The sequence below is a fragment of the Doryrhamphus excisus genome, linkage group LG9 (assembly GCF_037039965.1).
Source record: "Doryrhamphus excisus strain RoL-2023G ecotype Guam linkage group LG9, RoL_Dexc_Guam_v1.1, whole genome shotgun sequence".
Classification (NCBI taxonomy): domain Eukaryota; kingdom Metazoa; phylum Chordata; class Actinopteri; order Syngnathiformes; family Syngnathidae; genus Doryrhamphus; species Doryrhamphus excisus.
Window position 1 is genome coordinate 11,363,764 of NC_136365.1, and position 20,300 is coordinate 11,384,063.

The 20,300-nt window shown below is 43.3% G+C and overlaps 1 protein-coding gene across 1 annotated transcript in view; it reads left to right on the forward strand.

The window, feature by feature from the left end:
- Nucleotides 1-108: 108 nt before the first annotated feature.
- gtf3c1 (general transcription factor IIIC subunit 1) overlaps nt 109-20,300 on the forward strand; it is a 29,977-nt gene continuing 9,785 nt past the window's right edge. The window contains exons 1-32 of the mRNA XM_058065275.2: nt 109-624; nt 2,242-2,430; nt 2,500-2,676; nt 2,750-2,893; nt 3,081-3,177; nt 3,253-3,376; nt 3,584-3,769; nt 3,846-3,961; nt 4,174-4,226; nt 5,436-5,779; nt 7,348-7,460; nt 7,556-7,662; nt 7,738-7,891; nt 9,845-9,951; nt 10,049-10,185; nt 10,426-10,710; nt 10,773-10,918; nt 12,318-12,415; nt 12,498-12,594; nt 12,671-12,854; nt 12,933-13,029; nt 14,666-14,798; nt 14,868-14,931; nt 15,005-15,066; nt 16,055-16,163; nt 16,232-16,374; nt 16,864-17,006; nt 17,069-17,153; nt 17,220-17,332; nt 19,392-19,451; nt 19,528-19,621; nt 19,695-19,867. Of these exons, the coding sequence (XP_057921258.2) occupies nt 347-624; nt 2,242-2,430; nt 2,500-2,676; nt 2,750-2,893; nt 3,081-3,177; nt 3,253-3,376; nt 3,584-3,769; nt 3,846-3,961; nt 4,174-4,226; nt 5,436-5,779; nt 7,348-7,460; nt 7,556-7,662; nt 7,738-7,891; nt 9,845-9,951; nt 10,049-10,185; nt 10,426-10,710; nt 10,773-10,918; nt 12,318-12,415; nt 12,498-12,594; nt 12,671-12,854; nt 12,933-13,029; nt 14,666-14,798; nt 14,868-14,931; nt 15,005-15,066; nt 16,055-16,163; nt 16,232-16,374; nt 16,864-17,006; nt 17,069-17,153; nt 17,220-17,332; nt 19,392-19,451; nt 19,528-19,621; nt 19,695-19,867 (4,412 nt within the window). The 5' untranslated portion in view covers nt 109-346. The remainder of the gene's footprint in view (nt 625-2,241; nt 2,431-2,499; nt 2,677-2,749; nt 2,894-3,080; nt 3,178-3,252; nt 3,377-3,583; nt 3,770-3,845; nt 3,962-4,173; nt 4,227-5,435; nt 5,780-7,347; nt 7,461-7,555; nt 7,663-7,737; nt 7,892-9,844; nt 9,952-10,048; nt 10,186-10,425; nt 10,711-10,772; nt 10,919-12,317; nt 12,416-12,497; nt 12,595-12,670; nt 12,855-12,932; nt 13,030-14,665; nt 14,799-14,867; nt 14,932-15,004; nt 15,067-16,054; nt 16,164-16,231; nt 16,375-16,863; nt 17,007-17,068; nt 17,154-17,219; nt 17,333-19,391; nt 19,452-19,527; nt 19,622-19,694; nt 19,868-20,300) is intronic.

Here is a 20,300-nt window from a genome sequence, read left to right on the forward strand (position 1 = left end):
ATGCTTTTGTCTAGTGTATGTACCGGCATGTACGAGCTACGTGTGACGTCGCGGTATTTAAATTTTACCGATAGATGGCAGTAATTGCAGTCGTAAAACAACCACAGAACAAGAAGCTACTGCGAGAAGCCGTGGAGCCACCGCCATCTTGTGGCGGGAATGTCTCTACACCAAAGGCAGATTCGTGACTTAGAGCTCAGTTACAGTATGAACATTTTTGACAGACAAAAGTTGTAAGGAAAGCGATACCGGATTGTTTGTTAAACTTTCCCAAGACTGTTTTGGATAAACCAAGTGATCAGCCTTCTACGAACGAACACATACCGAAGCAGGTAAATAAACTCGCATGCTAGCTGGCGAGCTCACTGATACTCGTGCTAGCTTTGATGTTGCTGAGCCAGCCATGGATCCACTGAGCATGGTGGAGGATGAAGTGGCTTTGGAGGGTCTGGATGGGATAACGATCCCCTCTCTGTGGATACGACTCGAAGACAGGAAGCCAAAGTTCCCTCTGAAGCTCGACGACAGCACCAAAGAGCTCATCTGGAAGTCACTGGTCGGCAATAGTGACCTGACATTCTACCTGCTACCCACTGGCCGGGAGGATGTTGTGCTCTACGACAGGTGGGTTCATGCTAATGATGCTAACATAACTACTAAAGAGGACATGTTCAACGCTATTTTCAAAAACGTACACAAAGCTTATGAATAAAACGCCTGGGATTTAAGCAAGGAAAGATTACACTTTATGGCCTTAAAATCTTCATTAATGTTGTCGTAGAATTGAGAATTCACACACATTCCTTTAGTTTTCATTGTGTAAATGTCAAGTTATCAAATAAACATGACGTGTATAAATTCATTTAAATGTTCTACTGCTATTATCGAGACTATTGTTTCACAAATAGACGTGTGGTGTATTTTAGCTTGATTGACGCATTCGTTTCATTTAGACATTTACGAATTAGGGCTGTCAATCAATAAAAATATTTGATCACGATTATCGGATTTGGTCCACAGTTAACTCCCAACTAATCACATTTAATCGCAGATAGAAATAAGTGTTTATCTATAATAAGTAGGGGGAATCTCTTTGTGGTAAACAATTCAAATTACATCAAATTTAATGTCAAAGGTATAAATTTGGGAACTATGGGCCATTATTGAAAACAATACAGTCAGCATATTTTTGTATTACTTTTTTCTTTTATTATTAGCATGTTAGCTCTTAAACATGACAGAGTAACAATACTCTAACTATTCATTTGAAATCCCACAGTTTTTCAAAAAAAATTTTTTGGAAAAAAAACATTTGTTTTTATTGAATGCACCGATGCACAGAGGGATGTATGTATGTATTTGGATTAGGGTTGTCAAAGTTTAACGGAAGTTCCCTTTAACGGCGGCTCCTCCTGTTTGACCCTCGGCCCCCACCGTAGTTTGGTTGAAGCACGGTAACTCTGTAGCAACAAGCTGGAGCAAATATTGATGGAAAATGGAGAAAGAAAAGAGTATTTAGAGTGGTAAAGTTAGCTTCAAAGCCCTGGCAGATGGCTCTTGTAGCAAGACCAAAGTTATTTGTATCACAGATTACAGAGACTGGAGCAGTGCAGGTATTGTTTTTATCGTCATATACAGTGCTACCTTGGCATAAGAGTGGCCCAACTAACCAGTGCATTTCACATTTTTACATCTCTCTGATGATGTTTACATTGAACTGCCAGCTAAATTGGACTTCCAGCTGCTATTGACAGGCTGTCAATGTGATGACCGTGGCTGAAGTCCAGTGTTGTGCTAGCATTAACTATTTAGCATGGAACTACCACAACGATGCAGATTAGCACTCAAAGTCATCAAATTTTACCTTTATGCATTCCCATGTAGTGTCAGCATTCAGAAGCAAGTATGACGTGAAAGAAAAAGGTGGAAGGGTGTATGGAACATGTAGGGACCTTGTTGCAGGGACGGACAAATAGCTCCTGCACAATTTGGAAAGCAGCGGAAGATCCACTTGTTCTGACCTGATCTGCTTGGTTTTACCGATACCCACAAATGCATCGTGATGAATCTAGATTTCACCCGTCAATTGCATCCATACCCGGTAAAGGAGCCGATGCATGCGCATCGATGTATCGATTAATATGGATTATTTTCCACACCCTTAATATGCAGGTGTGTAGCTCCTATGTATTCATGTGAGTTTACAGTTTGGACCTCAGCCCAAATGTTGTCCATTTCCAGATTCCAAGACTCTCAGGAAACGGTGTCATTGGAAGACAAGAAGGACGTCTACCCGCTGCACATCCTCCATGAGGAGAAGGATGGGATACAGGGCTCGTGCGCCTTTTTCCACGAGAGGAAAGACGTCACTTCACATCTCCGCTCCCGGTCGCTTGGCCCGCTCGTCAGCTTGGATGATGCTTTTAAAAAGTCAGCGTGCTTCTGCTCGCTTTACAATGCGAGCGTCCATCTGACAATGAGCTCCGTCTCCTCCTGCAGGCACGGCAGGAAGCTTGTCATCGTGGCATCCCAGATGCTTCGCTTCCGGGCGCTGATCGGCAGTGACAACGACCCGGACACCAAATTGACGGACGAGTCCTACTGCATGCTGGAGCGCGTGGGCCGGGGGCGCTGGCAGGGGGAGCTGCAGAATGAATTACAAAAGTCTTCCTTCAAGTACGGACACACACCCGTGTACACTTTGAACAGTGTCCTAGTGGTACGGCACTGGCAGCGTCTTGTCTGGCAGGATGGACTCCCGCAAGTTGCATTACATCAGGAAGTCTCTGGACCGACACGGGCTGGTGCGCACGCAGGCTGGCAACACTCTCCTCAAGTCCGGACAGCGCCAGAATTCCATTCACGTCATGCTCAAACGCTTCCACGTCATCAGGTGCGTTTGTCCTCATACCAGCCGTTAAATCCTCTGTTCCGGGGTCAAACTCTGCCCAAGCTGAGCTTCGTAGCCCACATGCCAAGATGAGTTAGGCATGTGGTGTACCTGTAATTGGGAGTGAAGGACCTGGTGGGGACACCATTGGGTCTTTTGAGGCTGTCTGCCATAGCTGTATTCTCTGCAGGAGGTCCAAGTACGACTTGCTGATGGAGTACGTGTCAGAGTTCCTCCAGAAGATGCCCGGCCAACTGGCGGCAATGGTCACCATCCGAGATCACTTTGTGAGTCTTTTCTTCGTTGCCATCTGTTTGTGTTGGAGTGCCGCTTATTGTTTGTTGGCTTTTTTTCTTCTGCAGAATCTCCCAGAAATCACTTGCAAGCGCGTGTTTCAGTACATGCGAGCGGCCAAGTTGGTGGACTATTGCAGCATGCCGCTGGAGGACTTGGATAACGAGGGCGGACCCGTGGTGAATCGGAGAGGTCAGCACTGATTATTACTTTCTTCTAGGGCTGGGCGATATATGGAGATATGAAAAACAAGCATATGTTCATATGGATATCATGTTTCAAGATGGCGCCACCCAAGTGCAAGCTTGTTCCGGCAGTCTTTTGCGGCATTTTTAAAAGTGCTTTATTTACAGTATTACGTTCTTGTGGGTTTTGTGCCTTTTGTCTTTTTCCTGCCAGGCAACAAAGTGATGGTGCGCTGCGTGAAACTCCTCAAGTCCTACGCAGGGGGGAAGAATGCCGCCATGGAAGACGAGGACGAGGAGGAGGACGAGGAGGAAGACGACAGATCCACTTCCAAGAGGAGGGGTCGTCCGACCGGCCGAATCATGGAGAACGATTTAATGTTGCAAGCCTACCGTCTCAGTGCGTCTCTTCCACCAGCGCCGCTCAAGTCCGCTTTGTGTTTGGGTCTCATCAAAGCTTTTCTGTCTTGTCGTAGTTTTGTCCAGCGGGGCCAATGGGATCCCTCAGTCGGGCATCTCGTCAAGGATGAACATCGGGAATCTGGAAGCTCGCATGCTGTGGCGAAAGATGGAGAGGGACGGCATCATCAAGGTAAGATGTATGCTATTTATTTCAGGTTTGGGCTTTCCAGCAAACAAATGACTCAGTTGGTCATGTGACCACACACTTGAATAACAAACACCACTATTTGAGGAAATCTAATTTCCGTTTGCCAAGCATTTGCCACACAATGAGTGCCGAGCATAAAGGTGATTACACACCAGCACTGTATTCTCTGTTTGATAAGCTCTTCCACCTTGCAGGGCTTCATGATCGACCAAGGTCGGCAGAGGATCACAAAGTTCATCAGTCACAGGTCTGCATCTTTTTTGCTCGTTTGAGGTGTACAGGTGTATTTATTCCGAAATATATGAAGCAATAAATAGGGCTGTCATATAATCACACATTTTAATCACAATTGAATTCATCATGATGAATCACCATTTGCAACTATGTGGGAATATGGCCATTTTGACCATTTTTGGGATTCTAATATAATTGTATGTATTAACATGGGTCCGAATAATACGTGATGCCTAATCACGATCGATGTCATCAATGAAAGGAGTTACTCCCGTTAAAGTAATAAATCATTGCTGTCTTGTGCTTGAATATGGTACATTTAATCAACGCTATATTTGAATACAATATAATACATATATTTATTATATTTCACTGTTCGCGGCCCATCCCGTTACAATTCAATTTGATGGATTCTCAGTTCCTATTGTTTGATAGGCACACTCTCCTTCAAATCCAACATCAATAATATTTCACACACAGCTTTCTTCCATCTTGGCAACATCTCTCGGCCCGACCCGACCCCCTCTATGTCTCTCTCTCTCTCTCTCTCAACATTCATCAGAAATCCTCATTAAGGCATTGGTCACTTTCGCTCCATTACCGTAATGCCCTTCTGACCGGTCTTCCACAGAAACAAAACTGCCCTGCCAGCATTATTCCCAACACTAAATGTTCTGACCACATCATATCACATCTAACCACTTCATATTCATATATGGAGTATGGATATTTTTATTTTTATTTTTATTTTTATTTTTATTTTTATTTTTATTTTTATTTTTATTTTTATTTTTATTTTTATTTTTATTTTTATTTTTATTTTTATTTTTATTTTTATTTTTATTTTTATTTTTATTTTTATTTTTATTTTTATTTTTATTTTTATTTTTTGTCCTGTCCAGCCATCGAGGCAGATGTTGTTATTATAGTATCATTTTCAAGCATAAAAAATGGCTAAATTAAGTAAAAATCCAAGACCGTGTGATGATATGTAGTATTGTACACTGGCCACAAGGTGTCAGCAATGGAAATTGATGAGACAGTCGCCACTGCAGGAAGTATTTCGATCGATCTTATACCGCACGAGAGGCAGGTGGTACTTTCAGTGTTCGGCCAGCCTTGCCAACATGTACATATTAATAGTACTCCGCATGCAGTACTCCCGAATACGCTTGTATACTCTTGTGTTGCATTGTCTTGGTTTCTCTTGTTGGTCTGACAGGTGTGTGGGTGGCAGCGACCACCTGCAGCTGTTTGCCAAAGAGAAGCAACGCAAAAACCTTTATGACTCTTCCGCTCTTCCTGTGATGTCGGCGAGTGCTTCTCCCCTCACACCGTCCACCTCCAAGCAGTCAGCCAAATGTGGTGGAAAACCCCCACCATTTAAGAAGAGCAGAATGACAACGAGCGAAGGCGAAGAGGAAGAGGGAGAGAAGGTGGCAGGGGAACTGTGTTTTGATGGAGGCGCAAGCGGAAAGAAAGTCTGCAGAAAGTCCAAAGGAGGAGCAAAGGCTGCAGAGAAGGGCAAGACGAGGAAGTCTGCAGCCAAAGATAATCCTTCTCATAGTGAGTACTCTGTCTCAACAATATTGCTAACCTGGTGGCTGGTAGGAAATTAGGTTTTCATATTGCATGTGACTCATATTAGCACATTCATAGTACACTGACTTGCTGTGAGGCCTCATCCTCCACATGCTTACAAATTTCCCCACTGAGGGACGAATAAAGGCATATCTTAATCTTATCAGACCAGATGAGACTATATGCCTGATTGGGTCTACCCAGATAAGACCAGATGAGACTATATGCCAGATTGGGTCTACCTGGATGAGACCAGATGAGACTATACGCCAGATCAGGTCTACCCGGGTGAGACCAGATGAGAATATACGCCTGATCGGGTCTACCGGGATGTGACTATATGCCAGATCAGGTCTACCGGGATGAGACCAGATGAGAGTATATGCCAGATCGGGTCTACCAGGATAAGACCACATGAGACTATACGCCAGATCGGGTCTACGGGGATGAGACCAGATGAGACTGTACGCCAGATCAGGTCTACCGGGATGAGACCAGATGAGAGTATATGCCAGATTCGGTCTACCAGGATGAGGCCAGATGAGACTATACGGCAGATTGGGTCTACCGGGATGTGACTATATACCAGATCGGGTCTACCTGGATGAGACTATACACCAGACTATATACACCAGATCTGGTCCACCGGGATGAGACCAGATGCGACTACATGCCAGATCAGGATGAGACTACACGCCAGATTGGATCTCCTGGGATGAGACCAGATGAGACTATAAGGCAGATCTGGTCTACCGGGCTGAGACCAGATGAGACTATAAGCCAGATTGGGCACCGGGATGAGACTATACACCAGATCGGGTCCACCGGGATGAGACCAGATGAGACTATATGCCAGATTGGGTCTATCAGGATGAGACCAGATGAGACTATACACCAGATCGGGTTTACTGGGATGAGACTAAATGCCAGATTGGGTCTACCGGGATCAGACCAGATGAGACTATACACCAGATCGGATCTACTGGCATGAGACTATACGCCAGGTCGGATCTATCAGGATGAGACCAGATGAGACTATACACCAGATTGGGTCTACCGGGATGAGACCAGACGAGACTAAACGCCAGATCGGGTCCACCGGGATGAGACTAAACGCCAGATCGGGTCTACCGGAATGAGACTATATGCCAGATCAGGTCTACTGGGATGAGACCAGATGAGACTATATGCCAGATTGGGTCTATCAGAACCGAAGCGTGGTGTCTGCACGCCCTTGGTTTTGACTCGTCGAGGCCCTGTTCTGACTGCGAGAAGTGTCGCAGGATGTTCTGAAGTGTTACTGCATGGTGGCTGCTTGATGAAAGCCACTCCGGGACTCGTAGCAGTTTTTCATTATAAGGGAAGCCCCCACAACTTACAATTTTATGGGCATTTTAGGGGCATCTTCACTTCCACTGTTGGTGATGCATACTCAAACAATGAATGGCAAGTGTCTTCTCCAACCACGCTGTTTCTCTCCACTGAGTGTTGGGTGTGCTAGGTCTGCCTTGCCTTTACTGCGGCTCACTGGATGAAACTGGCTTTTCTTTCAGAGCAAGCCCAAACAGACAATGAGGAGGAGGAAGCTTCCAGCTCTCAGGGCCAGGAGAAGAAAGCGACAGACCCGGCTGTCAACATTGCGGTTGTGGATATCTACAAGAGGCCGGTTGGGACCCTTGCTCTGCCGCTGTTAGCATTTTGAGCTAAGGTGTTTCAAGTAACGCTAATAAATGCAGCTCCTTTCCTGTTTGAATGCTGCAGGTATCAGGAAGCATCCGCAGTGGTCATGAGACCTACCGCCTGCTGAGGAGGAAGAACCTCATCACTGAGGCGGTGCATAAGCTCCAAGTCATAGAAGGCCTGACCCAGTCAGTGTGCCATGTTAGCAAGAACCCCAGCATGATTGTTATTGTCATGATGATGGAGCTTACCCTCTTCTCCAGGCTCCAGAAGCTGATCAATAATGAAGAGAAGGGTCAAGGAGTCACCACAAAATGCTGCAAGAAGACCACGGCACGTCTTGTGCAGAATTTGTCCAGAGAGGGCCTGCTTAAGATGTTCACCACCACCGTCATCCAAGACGGCATCAGCAAGACGGTACAAACAATCATTAATTACATCAAGTTTTGCTTTTCCTGGTGTAATTTTACAGCACAGAGTTGGGATATTACTCTTAAAGGGGACCAATTATGGTCATTTTTGGCCCTTTGTATTGAGTTGTCCACATGCCATAACTGGCACATAAAGCTTTCTACTTCTTCCAGAATCTGCACCTATTCAGCTGTATTTCTTTGGATTTTGTGCTTCCCGCAAAAACGGTCTGTTTTAAATGCATGGCCCATGGCCCACATCCAGGCACACCCACTGCGAACAGTATAGGAGTTGATAATAAATAGTGATCCATTTATTATCAGTTCCGAATAATCTGATCCGGAAGTAGAGACTGAACAGTCCCAAGTTTCTCAATAAAAGAGGTTACTTCAAGGTGTCTCTTAATGGTCAGTTCTATGGCATTTTAGTGTTAGGTTCCCTACAACATCGGTAATGTCTAATGTGGCCACTAACTGTGGTGGGAAAAGGCTGTTAGCTATTAGCGCTCCCTGTATGCACACTCTATAATGCTACACAGACAAGCGCTTTTACTCCGTGACTTACCCAAAATAAACACAGTTCGGACATTGAAACTGTTACTGTTTGCTCTTCTGACTCTTCCACACTACCAAGTAATGTTGGAAAGGCGTAGGTTTGATCAAGTTGATGGGCTAGTCCGGCTGCATTGTGGCCCATGAGTGTGAAATACCGTTGAGAGATTAAAATGCTTTTTTTTTCTGGTAGGGAATCAGGAACTCCAACCGCCACCAGGCACACCTAATGGCGGCGTCTTTAGGAATTGGAAACAAATGTGGCTTTCTCGTACGAGCCATTGCTAGCATGTAAACAGAGGAGCAGAGCTTGGGGGAGGGCAGAGTGTGAGAATGTGGTGAGGTGATGTACGCCCATAAATGTTTTGCGTTTGTGGCCACTGTTGAGTAGTAAAACAAGTTGTGAGCAGAGACAGGGACAGTTGAGGGTTGTTGCTTTGGCCTCCTCATCGTTCTCATGTCAGCATACCCATTTGCCAGCCACCCAGGGGTGCCCTTTATGTCCATGGCCAAGGTAGCGTGTGTCACTCACATTGTAAACGTCACTTTGATGACAGTCAGCTGACATGACACTCACTTTTGCTCACCCGTGGCTAAGAAGTGGTGATCAGATGTCTCGTAACAACACACGGAAATGCAACTTTCATTTTGATCTGATTATGATCAACCTTGGCGAGCTGTAAGAAGATGTAAGAACAGTTATCCTTCACCTGTTTGCCCTCCTGGATGTGTGTTTTCTACACTTCTCTTTATAGACAGTTTTATTTCATGATGAATTGCAGAATGGTCCCATTACTGAAAGCTTTTTAATCTTTGAAACTGAATGTGAATACTAATCAGTGGTATTTAGCCTCGTAGTTTCAGAGTTTACCAGTAAAAAAAATAAAAATAAATAATATATATATATATATATATATATTTTATATTTTTTTAAATTTATATTTAAATGTCTTTAATAAAAAACATATATTTTAAATAATATATATATATATATATATATATATTATAATATATAACATATATATATGTAAACATATATATATATATATATATATATATATATATATATATATATATATATATATATTATTACCGTATTTTACAGACTATAAGGCACACTTTTTTTTTCATTGGTTGGCTGTTCCTGCAACTTATACTCCAGAGCGACTTATAAATGGAAAAAAACTGTCTGTTACCTAAACACTGGACGCCCTTTCTGTTCATGTTTATATTTTGTGTAGCTGAATAACTATTGTGTTAGCGTATCTTTTTACTGACAAATTTGCATGTAGTAGCTGATAGCATTCCACAACTCCTCTATACATGATAAATACTGCTGTACATGGAAGCCCACCGATGAGGTGTAGAAATAGCTCATGGCTGTGTCTGTTGTCCTTCTCCCACCCAGGTTGAGCTAATTGTTCATCCAACCATTCAGCCTAGCAACAAATTGGTGACTGCAGTCCTTGATCAGGTCCGCTTCAGGATCAGCAGCTCCTGCACCGTGACGGCAGGGTGAGCACAGCCAAGTGCAGTCACATTCGGCCGTGCACTACACACACACACACACACACGGCAGATCTTCATCTGTTCTGTCTGTCGGTATTTGCAGCCCGGAGCCCAGCCAAGAGCCAACTCCCAAAGTGGAAAAAGAAGAGCCGAGCAAAAGTTTTAGGAGCTTCAGCGAAATCAAGGAAGAGTACTTGAAAGAGAAAAGTCGAGTTGAACCGCAATTCAAGCCCACAACAGGTAAGGTGGGATTGCACAATGTACAATCTCAATTTCATCTGTGGCATAGAATGGAATGTCTTTATGAGATTGACAGCAGCTCCTTTAGTGCAAACATAGAATAAAAAAAGAAAAGATCAATTACAGTATAGATAATAGGTAAAAGTAATAAACAGATGAACAATTAGAATTATGGTAATATTTTGCATCTAACAGTGTTTCACAGTAGATGGTCATCCCTCTCGCCCTGTCATCCTCTAGTTCGAGGACTGGGGAAGACTTTGGGTTTCCAGCCTAAGATGCATCGCCTGCGTGTTTTTCACACATTCCTCTGGTACGTCATCTACGACCATCCTGTGATGAAAAGCTCCTCTGGACCAACAGCAGACCCGCAGGAGGCTCCTGAGGCCAGCCACCCAGAAAACGCTCGGTCTGACACCGACCAAGGTGGCGGCCCCCCTGATTCTAACGTGGATTCTGCGTCACTTGGCGATGAAGAACTGATGGATGTTTCTCCAGCAGGACCGTCCGAATGTGAACCAGAAGGTAAGAAGATATGGGTGGTTTCTCTTCTACTTAACCCTGATGTCACCTTTTCTTCATGCTAGTTTATTTGGATGAGGATTCGTGGAAGAGGTTTGTCCCGCCTGTGCTCGTGCACAGAGAGAGAGGCAGTGGCTGGGTGAGGATGAGGGACATGCTCTTCTGCTTGCCGCTCTCCATATTCATTCAGGTCATACAGATCAATTATCAGGTGAGCACACGTCCATCCTGCTGCTCATGTCTCAACGACACTGATTAGCATTTTTATTTGGGCTGTCAAATGATACCCTTTTAAATCAGATTAATCAGTTTTCAAATCAATTAATCACAATTAATCGCCATGTCTCACTATGTCTGAAATATGCCCATTTTTACCGTGTATTTATTAAAAGTAAGATAAATAATACGGCAGGGTTATGCATGTTTGTATGAATTAATGAATTAATGAGTTAATGCGTTATTTTTGACAGCCCTAATTTTTATGCCTTCATCATCCTCCATGAATGGTATGTATTTGTGCAATTAAAGAGCCACCACCATGCTCTCTGCCCATTCCAAATGCAACCTCAAATGACATTTGAAAGTGGACCTATTATGCTGATTTTTTTGGCTCATTTGCACGACAAGCTCATTATCTGAAATGTTGGCATGGTTTAAAACCATAATACAACATTTATAGTTTTTTTTAGGGCTTTAGCTCCTTCATGGAGAACATTTCACTCACTTTTAACTTTATTGAAGACTTCTTGGTGAACACAGTGATTGATGGGGGCCGGGGGTGGGGGCAGATCAACTTCATTGTAAAGTTCAGTTCACTCCACACTAGGGCTGGGCGATATGGACCACAACTCATGTAGTCTCACGGTCGTCTCTGTAGCCGGGTTAGCGCCGTTAGCGCTTCCATCTCACGTTCCCATGACGACAGACGGTAAACATGGTTGATTCTTTATACAACAACCTTTATACCGTCTTTTTTGCTGTTCACTTCCGCTTTGCAGCCTCTCCTCATTCATATCTCTGCGGGGATCGACGTTTGCTACGTGTAGCACAAGGGTGCTCAAAGCTAACAGCTGATCCCGAGTGTCAACAATGGAGGAAACGGCAACTACAAAAGGAATAAGATGAACATCCATAGCTGCACACTTGCAGCTCAGGGGTCGCTATGGCACAAAAACAACAAGGAAGTAATAAATAAAGCACTGTTAAAGACAAAAAGAACCATTATCCGTCCATCCGTCAGTGATGGACGGATGGGATGGAATGGGATGTGATGTCACAGCACGGAGGACGGATATCCATCCATCCCTCACTGAAGTTATGAGTACATCTACTGGTGGCGCTAGGCATGACAGTCAGCAGTGCATATGAAGACTGGACACAGGCAATCGGCACAAGTTGAGTTCTGGTTGCTGTATGGTCCTTTATTTGCTGGTGCAGAACGTGCTTTGCAGAGCCGCCCTCCCTCATTACATAAATACACATCAGCAGATAAACGACGCAGAAATATCACATCAAAATACTTTCTGTTGAAAAATACTCCCAGTTTATGTATACAGTACTTGTGTTTGGACTGGTAGGACAACCTTATAGTCAGCTCTCTGCACCCACAGGTGGATGGCTTGGAGGATTTTCTGAATGACCCCGTGAAACAACACCTCCTGATTAGGCAACTGCCCCTGGAAATGAGAAGAAAGCTCTTTTATAAACGGTAACTACACACCAGCCACCTCCTGCGCCTCCCTGCACGACTTGACCATCTAAACTATGTCTTTACTGGTTCTTCATGCCAGGAAATACATCTGGGTTGTCTTCCAGAACCTTCAAAGGTTGGTGTGCATGGGGCTGGTGCACTTTGCTCCTGTGATGAAGGCAAAAGATAAAGTTCAGGTATACATTTGCATAAAATATCCGTCCGCTTCTCTTCCACGCCTCAATGCTGTGACCCATATCGCCATTGGTCCAGACATCCTTTTACCTGAAGCGGAATGCCACCATCGTTGACACCAGCAATGCCGAGCCTCACTACTGGCTGGTCATGGAGCCCAGCGACAAGCCCTTTGAAAGACGCCGCTACACGTTTGTCACGGTGGAGGATGTGGAAAGCTACTGGTTTGACCTCATGTGTGTCTGCCTAAACACGCCACTGGGTACCATGACACACACGGGCAGTTCTTCATACAGCATATAGCATATTGATAGCATGATTCTTCTGGATCCCATCGCAGGGCTAATTCGACCAAAGAGAAGCGGCTCAGAAGATGAGGTGACCCCTTCTTTTGTGCACGAGCGTAACGTGTTTGTCGGAATGGCGTCTTTGCTCAAGTAGGTGTTTTTTTTTTTTTGGCTCTAAGATGACACTATGTTGAAAGTGCACTTCCCTAGTAGTCCGGGCTGGAATATTGCTCTATTCTTCGAATAATGCACAATCTTCAATCATGTGCGTTAAGAATGGCCTGCTGTGTGTGTATGTGCGTTTGTAGCTTTATGACAAAGCACCATTCTGTACTTCATACACTCTTGGCACATGCCAGTGGTGTTATTAGTCAATAATAATTATTATATTCTATAATAATATATAATAATTCTATAATAATCATTATATTCTAATTATTATAATATAATTATTTATGGGGCTTCAGCGTCCCTAAATAATTAATTTTTTATAGATTTACAAAAAAAATTTAATAGATGTTTTTTTTTTTACAAAAAAAATCTCTGACAAATTTCATATAAAAGGGCAAAAGCAGGCTAATAAGCAAGCCAATAAGCAGGCTAATACTAGCCTATTAATAGCCTGGTAATAATCAGAAGAAGAATAATGATGATAGTAATAATAGTAGGCTAATTAATAATATAATAATGATTATTATATCATTGATAACTGTCCACTGGACAGAATGGTTGCAGAGCTTGAGCAGCGGTTTTGCAGTGTAGATTGTGTGTACTTGTGTAAATGTAATGGTGGCCTAAAACAATTGAGTATCTCTACTAAATCTGTCCAAAAGTGGGAAAGTTATATCACAGTTTATTTATTTTGTATTTTTTTGAATGTCTACTACATTCATTCATATACTGTGCATCTCCAGGGGGCTAAGGCCCTCACCCCCTGTCCTCAGAACCTAGTGACGCCCCTGGCACATACTTTCATTATAATTGTGTTATTTTAACGGACGAAATGTTCCCCTCATCCACATCATTATGTGAAACATGAAGACATATTTCCTTCCTTTCTCTGTGCGTTCTCAAGAGAGAAAAACAGTTAGCATGAAGGTCTATAAAGGACTAGAAAGCCCTCTAAAAATCCTCCAACAAGCTTTTCTAGCCATGCTGTGAGCGTGTATTAACGAGTACATTCATGATAACATGATAGTAATAACTTGCTGTCTTTTGCCATATTTCCATCATTTTAACCATTAGACAAGTGTCTGTTCACTATTCGGACTCTTCGTTAGACTAAAAGATTGGCTAGCTGCAGCCTAGTTCCGTAGTCCAGTGATTTTCAACAACTGTGTTTTCAACAACACAAGTGTGCCATGAGAAATCGTCAGGTGTGCCGTGAGGAATTATTCAATATTACTTTTTTAATTAACATGTATTAATAATTTTCTGCAAATATTATGTCATTGTCGCGTGTCATTGGTGTAAAGACTGGCAGAGCAATGTAATATTCGTCCGTGTGGCAACACGTAGCTGATTGCCTCGTTCCTCTAATAGACTTAGTGATGTACGTGAGAGGTAGTGGTGACATTTTGTAACATTGTTGGTTAAATTAGTATGCGGATCAAAAGGATCTGCTGTGGCGAGTCCGTAATCAGGAAAATGCTGCAAGAAGCAAATAACATTGGTTATTGGTGTGCCGCAAAATTTTTCCAATGTAACAAACGTGCCATGGCTCAAAAAAGGTTGAAAAACACTGCCATAGTCAACCTCTTTGCATGAATTGTGTGCACCCAAACAGAGGCAGCAATGAGCTGTGCGACGATGGCACGACACCGGGAGACAGTAAAGGAGCAGGAGGCCTGGACTCTGAATTTTTCGCCCACCTGAAACGCAACTGGCTGTGGACCAACAGCCTGCTCCCCGTCACTGAAGTAGGAACGCGGCTTGCAGCTTGTTGAGCGCTGCGGTCTTCCCTGTATGACTCGTGTCTTGACTTGTAGAAAAGTAAAGTGCGACTGAGGAGCCTGTTGAGCAAAGACTCGCTCAGGGCCGCACTGAGAGACGGTGAGTCGCTGGGCTCACGTAATGGCGCCCATGTCCCCCGAGGCGCTCTTCTGACATGTGTTGTTTTCAACAGGCACGCTCAGACCTCGATATTTGACAGCCAAGAAACCTTTGGTCACCGAGGAGAATGTGGAGGTAGGAGCTGGCGTTATTTTACCAAAAATGACAACTTTATTTGGTTGTTTGTTTCTCCTAATATTATGATTTTTAAGAAAAGCCACATTTAATATTTCAACTCTTTGCTGCTGTTCTAATATTTCTTTCCCCCTTTCTTCTTGTTCTTTCTTGTTAGAATATGACTTCAAATTACAAATGTTTTCCTTTTATTTTCCAACTATTTCAACTTTATTCCGGTCAATTTAGTTCTCTGAATTCTGACTTTATTGCAGAATGTTTGGACTTTATTCCGTCAGCAAACAAATTTTCCAAAATGTCAGCTTTATTTGTTTGTTTCTTTTTCATATTGCTTCTCTTTTCTTTAATACTTCAACTTTTTGTTACTAAAATTACCTCATGTTTTTGTGATGGTGTTCCCCTAAAACTACTTTTACTTTTGTCTCATCAGATTGCAACTTTCTGGCTCTTAATGTTTTGACTTGTCCATGTTGTGGTATCCCCTTTTTAAGGAGGTCTGCGTGTTTCTTAACGGCTTCTTAACGCGGCATTCTTTGCAAATGACGGACGTTTTGTCGAGCTTTCCGCCGTTCTTTGAGAATCCGTAGTGTTTCCAAGCATACCATTTAAACGTTGCGGGGGGGGGAGATATAGAAACTTCCTCACTGCTGCTTGCTACGGACGTTCATGCTGTTTTACTAGTAGTTGTATGTGCCTCACGGCTTCCGTCCGTATTCAATACAAAACACCAAATAATGACGGTGCATGATGGGGCTAAGTTGAACATTAATAAAACGGCGCTTGCATCGGATTTTTACCGATACCCACAAACGTATCGCGATGAATCGAGATTTCACCCGTCAATTGCATCCATACCCGGTGAATGAGCCGATGCACTCGCATTGCGCGTATGCGCATCGATGTATCAATTAATATCAATTATTTTCCACACCCTTAATGTACAGTGTTCAGTGATAGTAAGATGCGTGTTCCGTCTCTGGTTATCCAGGTGGCCATGGAGTCCTCGTCAAGGAACCAGCAGGTGATCGGAGGGAAGCGCCAGAGGAGGAAAAGGACCAAAAAGGAGGTCATCAAGGTTCCTCGCAGAAAGAAGAAAGGTGCGTGAGCGTCTGGCTTTTGCCGTTTGAGTGCGTCTTTATTTTCATGCTCATTGTCGACCGTGAAGAGCCCAAGAAGCGCACCCGCTCTCACGACGAGGCCGACCATCGAGCGCTGAAAATGATGACCAGGCAGCGAGTCAACTGGACCGTGCCGGAGGACTCCCTGCTGATGCTTTGCAACGTGGCGTCACATGTGCTCAACAGCAAGGTACGCAACACGGCCTCATGGGTGAAAGTGCAACTTCGGCAGAATTGCTTTGGCAGGAATTGGACTCGCATTCATTGCAATATAGAGAAATTCCTCATAGCCGAGTAACAGGAAGTATTGAAATGCGTTAATGTATTGAATATTCTGAAAGACTGTCCTTCCTCATTATATTCCGGTTGGAATATGATATTGTTGAAAGGATGGTCTGGTGGTTGACTATGGTGTTTTATCAGTCAAAAAATATTAAAGACAAGTTTTATGTAGCATTATGAAGGTCACTAGGCATCAGTAATCACAGACATAAAGTTAGATTCATTACGCGTCCGTGCCTGTGAATCCTGCATTCTCCGACATTCAATATGACTTAGCTATAGAATTCCATTTCCTGTTTACCGCCTCAATTCCATTGGGATTAGGGAGACATGGTTAATCGGTGGGGAATTTGTCACCAGCCCGCTAAGCACGATCGCAATGCGTGATGCTTTGCAGTTGAGAAGGACCTTTGTTGGCCACTGCGTGGTGCGAGACCTTCTCCAGGTGGAGTTTGAGATCTCTGAAGACAAAACGTCGCTGGCCGTCGGGCGGCGCTCTCGCTACATCCTCAAGAATCCTCAGGCTTTTCTCAACTTCAGGTAATTGCCACCATCAGTTTGTGCTGACGAGACAACTTGTCTGAGAGCGTGTTGCGCTGCAGGATCTGCTTAGCTGAGGTCTACCAGGATGAAGATCTGATGAAACTTTTGCAAGACAACAAGCCATCTGATCCCAGTAATGTAGAGGTGCGCTTGTTTTCATTGCATTCGTTTCCACCCGTTTGCCTCATTGAATTCTATGTATGTGTTTAGGATTGTACGAAATCCTTCCTGGAGTACGTCAGGCTTCTCAGACAGAAGCTGCGTCCGCTACCAAATGCCGAGGCTGTGAAGATGCCTGACAGCAAACATCAGCTTTTCTCACAGTAAGGAAGACATGGGCTGCTTCTCTTCACAGGGTTCCTGCACAAGGAGGGAATTTCATGTCATACATTTCCTGTAGGGGTCACTGAGTCTCGCAAGACTAAAATATGAGGAAGTTTCTTTTTTGGGGAAAAGCTGTCTGGTGAGAGCCAATCAGACAGTGAACTATTACATTGCAAGTATGGATGATGGTTAAGAGACGGAAGTGGCATTGCCGGGCATTATAAGAAGCACCAAAGTGCACTTTGTGGGGAATTTTGCACATCAATCACAATCCGTATGAGACATAAGGATTGTGCATTGAAAGATATCAAACGAGATAAAAAGACAGGTAATAAATGCACGTCATGGGATGCACCTATTCCGCCCAGAAAGGCAGTTCCAACAAGGTTATGTGGTTTTCTATCCGTGCTGTGACCTTGTAGTAACGGGTACATTCAGGATAATCTGTAATACTTGATTTCACTTCGCAACATACAAATGAACGCAACGCAGAGCCTCCAAAACAAAAGGCTCCAATATGTTGCTGTGGTGTGGCAAGGTGTCACTACGCCAGTAACGGACTTCTTGGACGTAACAATGTTAATAAGAAGCATGGTTAATATGCGAGTAAATTATATGTACATGGAGTGCTGTTGCTGCTCCCAGCATCAGCGTCTGGGAGTGACGGCGTGTGGATGTTTTTTTCCGTTGAAGTTGAACAATCCCAGCCACTATCCTTCCCCGACACCAGTGACAGTCAACCACTATTATCCAATATAATTTTTTTTATTATATTACAAATTATATTATTTTAATTATATATAAATTATATAAATATGAGCTGGAAGCTCATATTACATATTACAAATATACAACATAAGGTGGCAAACATTTCAATTTTGAACAAAGCATAATTTCTCAATCAGAAATCACTCCACACTCTTTATTGCTCTCTGGTTCTACCATATCTTAGTTATTGTGTGGAAATATGGGGTAATTATAAAAGCAATCTTCACTGGCTAAATGTACTGCAAAAAAGGTCAGTAAGGATAATTCATAATGCCGCCTATAGAGAACATACTAACTCCTTATTTCTAAAATCACAAATACTTAAACTTGCTGATATAGTTAATCTTCAGCTAAAATAATGCATAAGGCTAAAAATAACCAAATACCTAAAAATGTCATCCAATACTTCTCTACAAGAAAGGAGAAATATGATCTCAGGGAAGAACTACATTTGAAACACTTCTATGCTAGGACTACATTAAAAAGCCATAGCATTTCAGTATGTGGAATCAAACTATGGAATGGATTGAGTAAGGACCTCAAACAATGCACAACGATGAGCCAATTCAAGAAACAATACAAGCAGTTGATGTTTGTTAAATACAAGGATGAAGAGTCTTGAACCAGTCATGATGTGCTATACATATCACTATATTGACAGTTACTATGGTACCCATTATGTCATTGTATGGTCATATCACCTCGTACTTTGGTATGTGACAAAAAATAAAAGAAAATATACATAAAATATAAAATAAAAAAAAATACAAGTAAAAAAAAATGTTTTTTAATTATATTAGGAAAGCAGGAAGTGAGCCAAAGTAACAGTTACTGATTGTAAAAGTACCAGATGGAGGGGTAGGATTTAATAAGCTTTGCTTCTTCCTACTCCTTTTGTACATGTGGAACTGTGAACTGACTCAATTGTAATCTGATGCATGTTCAAATGAAATAAAACCATTACCATTACCAATATGATGTCATTGTCGAGTGTCCGTGGTTTAAAGACTGGCAGAGCAATGTAATATCGGTCCGTGCGGCAACACGTAACTGATGGCCTCGTTCCTCCAATAGACTTAGTGATGCGCGTGAGGTGGTTAGTGGTGTGCCGTGAGATTTCTCCCATGTTAAAAACGTGCCGTGGCTCAAAAAAGGTTGAAGATCACTCCCCTAGACCATGATGTTGAATAATCTTTCCTCTCAGGTCATGTGACAGTTGTTTTGAGGCTGTTGAGGTCCGTGATGTAGGCTACAGTTTCAGTCTGTTTTGTTATGTTTCTATTTCTGCAGGTTTAAAGTGTCTACGATACACACTAGGAAGGAGGTTCCCTGCAAAGACACGCTGAGCAAGTATGGATTTCATCTTGTTCAACGTTTTTGTTCAACGTTGAAAAGGGGTGGCAGCTTGTGTTTTTATCCACTGCAGCACAACCGATATTCACAGCATTGGGTTACACAACCTGATCCAGAGCACACTGGCCATGACCAACTACCAGATGAAGTACTCCCGATCCTTCCAGGTAGAGCGACCTAACCCCCACCCCCCCGCCTCTCTATCTGTTTTTTTATTCAACTGTGCTCCTTGTCCCTCAGACCTTCCACGTGTACAGTAAGTACCAACAGGATCTGCTCTGCAAAGTTTTCATCCAGTGCCGGATGCGCAGCCTCGTCAACCGCAGACGCGTCTGTCATAAGATCGGTCCCCAGAAGAACAGGGCGGTGCCTATCCTGCCCATGTCCTACCAACTCTCCCAGTCCTACTACAGGTAAGACCAGTGATCCTAACCCTTGATACTTCCTGCCCTTTTCCTTATCAGTGCTGTTCCTTAGAGGAGGTACTGGGTCTATGGACCAGGGCCCTTGTCTATAAAAATATGCATGGAAATCTTCATACGCCACAAACCCAAAATGTGTGTACAGACAAAAATATTCCGACCTATAAAATGTGGCCTACGCACCGCACACATTCACATAATCGGTGCTTATAGATTCCACCTTGAGGGAAGGTGTACGTACGCAACTCCGCCTCAAGTTAAGCCCTTCCCACATCTCCGCCTCACCGTAGAAGACCAATGCAAAGGGACTCATGAGCGTGGCATCAATAGCCACGTATACATGGACCCAAATAATCCAATTGCATTGGGTTTATTTGTTCAAAAGGAAAGAATTGAACCTTTGTATACACCTCATCCCCAAAGA